Source organism: Drosophila ficusphila, unplaced genomic scaffold, assembly GCF_018152265.1.
Source record: "Drosophila ficusphila isolate 14025-0441.05 unplaced genomic scaffold, ASM1815226v1 contig_791, whole genome shotgun sequence".
Lineage (NCBI taxonomy): Eukaryota > Metazoa > Arthropoda > Insecta > Diptera > Drosophilidae > Drosophila > Drosophila ficusphila.
Window position 1 is genome coordinate 26,220,471 of NW_025064737.1, and position 9,318 is coordinate 26,229,788.

The 9,318-nt window shown below is 47.9% G+C and overlaps 4 protein-coding genes across 5 annotated transcripts; 2 read left to right on the forward strand and 2 right to left on the reverse strand.

Moving 5' to 3' along the window:
- Positions 1-902: 902 nt before the first annotated feature.
- Positions 903-2,231, forward strand: LOC108099661 (basic salivary proline-rich protein 3). Its single transcript, XM_017203296.1, has one exon. The coding sequence runs from the start codon at positions 938-940 to the stop codon at positions 2,102-2,104; it is 1,167 nt and encodes a 388-aa protein (XP_017058785.1). The 5' UTR covers positions 903-937; the 3' UTR covers positions 2,105-2,231.
- Positions 2,183-2,727, reverse strand: LOC108099662 (protein SRC2 homolog). Its single transcript, XM_017203297.1, has one exon. It carries the CDS (start codon positions 2,705-2,707, stop codon positions 2,282-2,284), a length of 426 nt encoding a protein of 141 aa, XP_017058786.1. The 5' UTR covers positions 2,708-2,727; the 3' UTR covers positions 2,183-2,281.
- A 636-nt stretch (positions 2,728-3,363) lies between these two features.
- Positions 3,364-4,928, forward strand: LOC108099655 (collagen alpha-2(IV) chain). 2 transcript variants are annotated; one of them, XM_017203289.2, is made up of 3 exons: positions 3,364-3,682; positions 3,743-3,865; positions 4,111-4,928. In XM_017203289.2, exons 1-3 carry the CDS (start codon positions 3,397-3,399, stop codon positions 4,650-4,652), a joined length of 951 nt encoding a protein of 316 aa, XP_017058778.1. In that variant the 5' UTR covers positions 3,364-3,396; the 3' UTR covers positions 4,653-4,928. The 2 variants fall into 2 exon arrangements, with proteins under 2 accessions (XP_017058778.1, XP_017058777.1); XM_017203288.2 differs by having other exon boundaries at positions 3,364-3,865.
- A 1,521-nt stretch (positions 4,929-6,449) lies between these two features.
- LOC108099578 (G2/mitotic-specific cyclin-B3) lies at positions 6,450-8,951 on the reverse strand. The gene is made up of 2 exons (XM_017203182.2): positions 8,861-8,951; positions 6,450-8,804 (listed from the first exon to the last, which is right to left on the reverse strand). Exon 2 carries the CDS (start codon positions 8,647-8,649, stop codon positions 6,931-6,933), a length of 1,719 nt encoding a protein of 572 aa, XP_017058671.1. The 5' UTR covers positions 8,650-8,804; positions 8,861-8,951; the 3' UTR covers positions 6,450-6,930.
- Between the last annotated feature and the right edge of the window lie 367 nt (positions 8,952-9,318).

A 9,318-nucleotide genomic window follows, 5' to 3' on the forward strand; every position in this document is an offset into this window, starting at 1 on the left:
TCGGACAACGGGCAAGTGGCGACTCAGTGCATTATGCTGGATTTATTATAGCGACGGATTGGCACGATCAACATGCGGAGCACGCGCCACTCGCTGGAAGACTGAACGATCGCAGACGGTCAGTATAAAGCGGACATCCCATCCCAGTGGCAAAGTGGTTTGATTTAAAACTTAAAAGACTTGTGGCTCAGCACTCTAAAAAGCTCTATCAATTTTATTGATTTTAAATATGAACATTTTTTTGTAATTTTTCGAATTACAAACCATTATTTTGCAAAAATAGAGAAAACATCGTCATTTCCACACCCAGAGCTTTTCTTATTTACCAAATCTAGTCCGATTTGGAAGTGGTATACCTCTAAAAGCTTGTAATTTGATTCTCCAAACAAGTTTAAAAAAATATTTATGTTTATGATGTTACCCCTGTCAAATATTGTGAAAATGGCTTTGTGTAGAAATTACCTAAATTCAGCACTTTTAGGCCCATAACTTTTTTAAATGAAGTCGGATTTTGAAGTGCTTATCGCTTGTTGTTGAATTATCTAAAAAACTAAATCAAAACCATGGAAAATATCGTAAAAATGTTTATATAATGTTTTCAATAAATTATTGTCTAAAGTTCAATATTTAAAAAGCTTTCTTCTTTAGGTTTTTTTTTTTTACTTCTATATATATCAGTATTTTTTGTTTTGAGTGTTTAACATAGACTGCCTCTTTGTTTACCTTTCGTTTCAAGATGATCGTGATGACCGGGCTGAGAAGTCCGTTAGAGAGCGGATTAGGGTTCTCCGGCTGCGGCTGCTCAGCATCTTAATCATTCTCTCAACAATCGCTGGACAGGTTTCCAATGTTTACTCAAGCATCAACGATTATCGCATAGTCAGAGCCGAAAAAATCCCCACAGTTAGAATTAACCTCTCGCGGCGATCACTCGATCATGACGCGATCTTCGCCAGCTTGGATCGCCTGGTTCGCTTGGCTCCTGGCCTCCGTCTCGATCCGCACGTGCCGCGCTCAGTTTTCGATTGCCACTCCGAATGGAGCAAGGGCCTCCGCCGGCGGAGTCACCGTGGTGGCCCAACTCCCTGGACTGGGAGTAATCAACGGACTGCTCAATGCCATGCACAACAACAACAACTTGAGACCCCAGCAGCAGCAGTTCGAAAGACTGCAGCAGGGCAGGCCGGGAATGGGATTCAACCGGAGAGGAATGAACGGCAGGCAGGGATTCGGACCGTCCAACCAACAGCAAGCTCCGCCTGGCTGGCCACCCGGCTGGCAATGGGGCGCTAGCAACCAGAATCAGCAGGGATTTGGCTGGGAGCAACAGGGATTTGGACCGAATTGGAATGGTGGAGGTGGAGGAGGTCCAGGTTGGAATGGAGGAGGTCCCGGATGGAATGGAGGAGGTCCAGGTTGGAACAACGGAGGCGGAAGAGGTCCACCACCTAGGCCAGGTTGGAATGGGGGAGGACCACCACCGCCAAGACCAGGTTGGAATGGAGGAGGACCTCCTCCGCCAAGACCAGGATGGAATGGAGGGGGACCGCCTCCACCTAGACCAGATTGGGGTGGACCGCCACCTGGACCCCCACCTGGACCACCACCAAGACCAGGATGGAACGGAGGAATGGGACCTCCTTCGGAATGGGATAACAACCAACCCTTTCCAGATCAAGGAGATCCTAATGAACCCAATCCTAATGAACCTGACCCTGTACCAGATACCAGAACCCCACCCCCCGTCGAATCAACGACTCCCAAACAGGTGGAAACGCATCCCACTATCCAACCACGTCCGCCAATTCAACCCACGCAGCCAATGAAGGACACCCTCATCGTAGGCACCAATCGACCACCCCTGGTGCCGCCCCAGAATCCAGAGCCCGACAAGACGCTGTACCCAACTTGGCCGCAGCCAGAACCACAACCTGAACCTCAACCAGCACCGAAACCGAATCCCCAACCGGAACCGCAACCTAAGCCAAATCACTCCGTCGAAATGTCCGAGGAGCGTTCCATCATTTTCCCCAATTCCAGTAGGTACATCCATGTGCCCAATCAGGAGGTTCCTTCGATACCCATCGATGTGAGGCGAAGATGATTCTTGGCGAATCACTTGTTGTATATGTTCTTAGTTCGGCAAGATCAATGTAACGAGGCCAAAACAGGTTCTGAAAGCTTGTTGGCGAAAGATAATTTAATTTTAATAAATTACACATTAACAATCAGATGGAACAGCAGATGATTCGATGCGGGTGGGGGATCGGAAGTGTAACCGCTAGTAACCCCGCTGCTTGTAGCCACCTCCATAGGGTTCCTGCGTCCTGTGTTGATAATATCCAGAGGACGGGGGTTGTTGCTGGGAGTAGTAACCGTGCGAAGGACGAGCCTGCTGCGGCGGAGGATAGTAGGAGGTTGGAGGAGGAGGAGGAGGATAGTATCCAGCTGGGGGTCCTTGCTGGTGCCCGTAGCCATAGCCTCCGCCGTAGTGATAATCGTAGCCATGATCATAGCCATGATCGTAGCCCTCTTGGATGAGTGGACCCGGTCCAGGATGCTGATATGGGTAGGGCCTTCCAGGCGGATAATACTTTGGTTGATCGTCCAGTGCGCCCAACAGCACCTCGGCAATCTTATCGAAAGTGGGTCGGCAGTGCGCCGAACTGGCCAGGATTACGACTAGTATCACAGCCAACAACTGCATCTTTGAGTTTTTGAATCTATTTTGCTGTTTAATCAAAGCCTCCTTCCAGCTTTTATAGCCCAGCTGCACATGGCGATAAGAAAGATGAATGGAATGGCGTAGAAGAACCTTGACTACTGGCACATATGTCATATATATTGTTTATAACGCTATCGGTAGAACTGGTAAACAAGGTTGTCTGAGAAAGCTTTCGCTTATTATATACGTAATATATACTATACAATAAAACATAATTCTTCTATGCTGAGATTTTTTTATAAGTTTAGGGAATTCCCAAAACAATTTTGCGTGTCTACTTTGAACTCTAATTGGTGGCCAAGATTATTAATATATTGCACTCAAACAAATACTAATGTTCTTTGGATATTATTTAAATTTAAAACCCTCAAGTGGTGATATTTTAAAACCGTATAGCTTATTTATGTTTGGATTGTTTGCATATTATGTTTTAATTAAAAATTATTTTGGTCCAACAATTCAATCACAATAATTTTTTGTGTGTGTAATCTCTCATTCAATTTCGCGGAAAGTATCACTCAATGAGACTTGAATACCTATTTGGCCATTGAGCCCCAGCTGATAACCCTAAAAATAGCCACTCAGCCGAGCTCTCATAACATCTTCTCATCAAATACACGCGCCGAGAGCTTTGGAGGCTTAGTATACCTAAAAACACCAAGACGAGGAGGATGGGAATTGCACTCGCTGTTCTGGCCATCATCCTGATGGCCTTCAATCCCTTGGATGCTTCCCAGTTCAACCGGGATGAAAGTCAGGAGGAGCAGAAGACGGAGTTTAACCTGGCATCCACATTGACGGGTGGGATCACCAGCAGTCGCCATCGCCAGCGGGCCAATCTCAACTCGCAGCTCTATCCGGCATTGAATCAGTTGGGAGGAGGTTACGCGGGAGCCACTGGATCCATCGACGACGCCCACGGCCACGAGCAGGGTGGCTCTGGAGTGCGAGTGGCCAGTACGAACTCTGTAGTCTTTCCCGGCAGCCACTCACCCAATCCGGCACTCACAATTACAGGAGGACACCAGTATCCAAACTATCCGCCTCCAGGATTCCCAGGTCAACAGGCTCCGGTTCCGTATCCCGCTGCAGGAGGAGGTTCTTCCGGAGGGGCCGTTTCTGGTGGCTTCCAAGGTTCAGGTAAGTCTTATCAAATAAATTATTTAACTCTTTAACTGATTCACCTTGATGAAGGAGATTCATATATAATATACATAGCTATTGTTTTATAGAATCTCTTTGTAAATCAATTTCTAAACAAATTCTAAATGTGTTTAAGGAATTTTAATTGATTTGTGAATAATACCATTGACTTTGTTAATATTCTAAAGAAACCAAAGACATTAAAATTTGTAGTTAACTACACACATATTCCTGCTTTACAGGCGCTGCTGTTTCTCCTGGTTATCCAGCTCCAGCTCAGGTTCCCTCTGGAGTTCCTCCCCAGCAGCCAGTTGGAATAGGAGCTCCTGGGTATTATCCAGGAACTGGCGCTTATCCTGGCTATCCCTATCCCGGAATTTACTTGCAACAGTACCCTGGCTACCCGCAGCCAGCTCAATTTCCGCCTTATGGAGTGCTACCTGGCGCTGTAGTTCAGCCAGGAGTAGCTGGTGTTCCAGGAGTAGCTGGTGTTCCAGGAGTAGCTGGTGTACCAGGAGTAGCTGGTGTACCAGGAGTAGCTGGTGTTCCTGGAGCTGCAGGAGTTCCTCCACCGGCCACAAGCAGCCAGAACATCCATCGCTACCCGAACCACAATCCGGCGGGACCCGAGCACTGGGATCACCACTTCTCGATGAACACCGAGTACAAGGAGGATGGCGTCCACAAGGGACCCTTCGGAGTGCTGAACAACCACAATGCCTTCGGCTACGGAAGCGGTTATGGGGGCGGCTACAACGGCGCCTTCAACTCGCCGGCCTACTGAAGCTGGACGGGATTAGGGATCGTGATGAGGCGTGGAGAAATCCGAGTCGTAGTCATAAGTTGCCTGCTCCCTCTTTCTGGCCAAAGGGCAGCTGTCTTTGGCTACGAAACTACAAACTTGATTTCTGCACACCCAGCCGAGGTAATTAGCAATGCTGGTCAGTTGCCAGTTACCAGTTACCAGTTACCGGTGACCAGTTGCACCTTGAACCGGAAAAAATAAAGCACATGCATTTCGGGATTCGGCATTCGGCTCCCATAAAGACAGATAACCTTACGCATACACATCTTATTCTTGTCCTTATTCTTTTCTCCTGGCGAGGACACAATTGAAGAGGAATCGGGAGCTACCTGGCTGGCAGGCAGCCGAAAAAAATAAAGGAACACACAAAGGCAGGACTGTAGACTCTAGACGAGCCAAAGGTGGTAGGAAATCAGCGTTCGGAGGGAGACCCATTTCGATTCGGAGTGCTCGTGGTGGTGCCTTTTTCGGGCCCAACTGCAGCGACATAAATCGGCTGGCTGGGTTTCTCTATATATGCAACCGATTTAGCTGCCTGAGCGGAACAGAGAAAGGAAGCCCGGCCAAAGGAGGACGTCTTGATGTCTTGCGGCGCATGCGCAGCCTGCCGCGCAAATCCTTAACAAATTTTTGGCGCTAAAATGACAGACGGGCGCGCCAAAAGCAAGGAACCGCAAGGAAACTCGAACCAAGAGTATATACTCTATGTGTTTATATACAATCGCACTCACACTCACAGATTATGAATGATTTGGGCGGATGAGTTTTACCTGTAGCAAATCGAACCGATTCCCAGACAGGGTTTGATGTCCTTAGGGCATCGGGATCAGCTGTTCGAGGATCAGAGTAAAAAAAGTACACAATTTCAGCTGATAGTTCAAAACAATAGATGGGGAGGGGTTTACTCTCTACAAAATTAGCCTGAATCTTATACAGATTTTCCACTAGCCTTTGACCTCTAATAGTTTACGAATCCATTCTTCTACCTAACGATTTTCGGAAAGTTTGCCGAATGAAACAGAAAATGTAACTGTTCATGCTATTTGACAAGGATGCAAGAGTAAAGTACTCAAAAATAATTAAAGTTTTTGATTTAATTGAGTCGTATTTTAAGTAACCTCAATATTAGTATTTCTTTTATGGCATAGAAAATGCAATACAATGACGGATTCTAGATTTAATTTAAAGGAAAATAAAAGGGAGAAAGTGTAGTCAAACCATTTGCTAAAACATTTCATTTATAATCAGAAAAGTCTAGATTACCCCATTTCTACATTCTACATTGCAATGTAAATATGAAGTTTTTCAAACTCTTCATTCGATCGCCAGTTTTTTAAGTAAGAACCATTACTATTTTTTGTTTTTTGAACGGACGTAAAAATGTTTATTGGTATTCTCTGGGCAAAAACGATACATACATAACACTGAGTACATACATAACTAGTTACTGGAACAATGCAACGTTGTCAACATTCATGGCAAGGAGAGGGGAAGTGCGTCGATTTGAGGAGTGGTGGGATGGAACTGGATGGCTTTCGTCCTACGAGGGGCGTTGGTGCGGGAAGGGGGTCCATGAACAGCTTAACAAATAACAGCATTAACAACACGACTTCGGGAACAGATGCACACGGCGTTCACGGCATACATGGCACATACACAGGACGAGGGTTGATCGCGGCGCATTTCCAGGTTGTACAGGACACACGTGCCTTTGTTAGTCGCTCGGTATCCTGGCTTCTGTGTATCTGTGTAGAATAAGTTAGTTGGCGATCCATGTCTGCTTTGGTGGCTTACGAGTAAGGTTTATTAAATGCTGGCATCTCTTAAAACTAGCGTACATATTAGAACATGAATCGTTTTGCGATTGGGGTACATATCGGGGATGTCGGTGTTAGAGATAATATCGCTTTCCCTGTTTAGAATGATTGTAGGCGAGGGGTACGTATGCGGTATTTGTAAATTAAACAATGATACATGGCAAAAGAAACAAAAAGCACTCTTAACACAATATTTATGCAAAAACATGTCAAAAATGCAAAGGTCACAATAAAAATTAATTAAAATATAATAAATTGTGAGGACTTGGTGGGGACTAGGGACAAGGGCTAAGATCAGGGTCTTAATTTTCGATTAAGGCGGGGCGATCCGCTGTTTCGTCTATACCGATTTGGTGGGTGGGGACTGAAGCGTCTTAGAGCCTAAGTGAAGCGTAACATTTTGCAGCTTGTTGCGAATTTGGCTAAACTTTGAGGCTGTCCTACGACAGATTGCTTTCGTTCAGGTCGAGGTTGCTCTGGAAGAGCTCATCGTTCGACAGCAGCGGCACCTTGGCCACCTCGTGGAATATCTTGTGCGAGTACTTATTCCGTATCGTCTTGATGGTGGCCCGCGGCTTGCGGTGCAGTCCCGCATTGAGCACGGGCACGATCTCAGCAAAGTCCGACAGTTGATAGCCTGTGTAGTAGATGAGCGTCGAGTCCCAAGTTAGCTTATCCAGCTGCCCCGAACCGCCGTGCATGCGCAACGCTATGAACAGAGCTGCGGAGGCCATTTGCGAGTCGCTGAAAGAAATGGTAGCGTAGTCCATAAGAGAGAGCTCCAGGATGTAGCGTGCCAGGGTGAGCGTGGGCATGGGCACCTTGGCACAGCGGGCGTAGCGGCGAAGGAAGCGGTAGGAGAGCGGGATACCCAGGTCGTATTTGATCACGCGCAGTGTCTCCCGCTCCATTCGCACCAGCTCGTCGTGGTTGTAGGCTCCGTCGCAGATGTATAAAAAGTCCTCAATTAATGGCGGCTGGCGTTCATCGTACTTGCAAGCAATGAAGAAAGCTGCTGCGCCGAGAAGCTGCAGCTTCTCCTTGTTGATAACCTCCTGGCAGAGATACAAGTCAACGATTTTCACCGCCAGGTACAAAGTTTCGTGGTTCAGCTCGAACGTCTCCTGCACCTCCACCATCCAGTCGACCAGCAGGGTGCGCATCCAGGGAGTCAGGTGGATCTGTCGAGGCATGTAGTCGGCGATGGGGAACTCCGGCTCGCGCACTTTCAAATAGTTGAATATATCCATGGCGTAGTGAGACACCTGGAACGGATCGTCCCAGTTCTTGCGATCGAAGTCCTCCACATCCTCGGGCACCGGCAGGATCGGCACCACCTGGCTGGGGGCGGTCTCTGGTAGGGTCAGCAGCAGCGGTTGCGGCTGCTGCTCAGTCTTTTGCTGCAACTTGGCCGAGCGGCGACGCGCGGCTTCGAAGTTCCCGGACAGCCGCGTAGAATCGCAGCTGGACACATCCTCCAGCGCGGACATGTACAGGCTGTCCTCAGTCTTGTTGAAGTCATTGGAGATCCGGCGCACAGGCTTAATTGGGGCCGCCTGGGGAGCGGCCAGATTGTGCATGGGTGGCAGCAGCACAGGTATCTGCATGGGCGGCAGCTGGATCTCGCCCAGAACCGCCTTCTTGGCGGCAGGCACTGCCTTGGGTCGCGGCTTGGGCCTAGCCAGAGCCTCTTCCAGCTTGTCGAGCACCTTGTGGCAATTCTCCACCGAATCCTCCACCTTGCTGGAGGCGCGCGTCGTCATCTTGTTGGCGGCAAAGACATTGACGCTGAGATTATCCTGTTTCTTAGCATCTAGCAGGGCCTGCAGCTGTTGGGCGGTTGGCTTTTTGCCCTCCGACTGCTCATCCTGCCCGGGATGCAGTGTCATGATCTTAACGTTGTTGGTCAGGTTACCCAGCGCCGAGCGCTTGATTTTGTCATTTTTGATAGGACTGTGATCCGCCTTGCGTTTGGCGCGCGTCTGCATGTTCTCCACATTTGGATCGATGTTCCCTGTGGCGGCCGTTCGGCGGCTCAGTCCCTTTCTGGTGGCGGCCCCCAATGCCAGGAGTGGATTCCCGGCCACGCCCCCCGCCTTTGGCAGCTGATGATGCCCGCCTGCAAGGGTCCCGCGCGTTGTTGCCTTCGTGGGCGCCATTTTGAAATGCCTGAGTGCGTTGTGAGTGTGCGCGCGCGCCTGTGTGTTTGTGTGAGAGCGCACTCGTCGTTGTTGTTCTTGTGCTCCTATGCGTGCGGCTCAAGTCCTCCGCAAGTCCAAGCCACTTAGTTTCTCGGATGCTCCTCCGTTCGCGGCTGCAACTCGATTCGTTAGCTAATGCCGCTGCTCGATCGTAGTCACACAAACTCACAATTCGATCTGGCCGGAGTTTTGTGGAGTTGTGGCGCTTGTCTGGCGAGATAAAGGAACTGTGAAAATCCAAACTGAAAAACACCGCCAGAGCTGCAAAAACATCGAATTATGTTTTCACGATATACGATGTTTGATCAATTATCGATGGAGCTGCCGATGTATCGATATTTAATTGACTACTTTAAATATTAAATTTACTAATAGAAATATACAATAATGAGATAAGCTTGAGCTTATTGTAGGCTTTTAGTGTTTTTAAAAATTAAATTTGATAAAATGAAAATTAACGCACCGGCCAGGTGCGATTCAGCAATGTCCTAGTGAAGACACTATCCTATTTCAGCAAGTGCATCAACCACAGACAGACTTCATCGGCGATTGAAATAGGTATATGAGCGGGATTATTCGTTTTTGTAATAATATTAATAATAAAACATTATTTTTTAACATCGATAG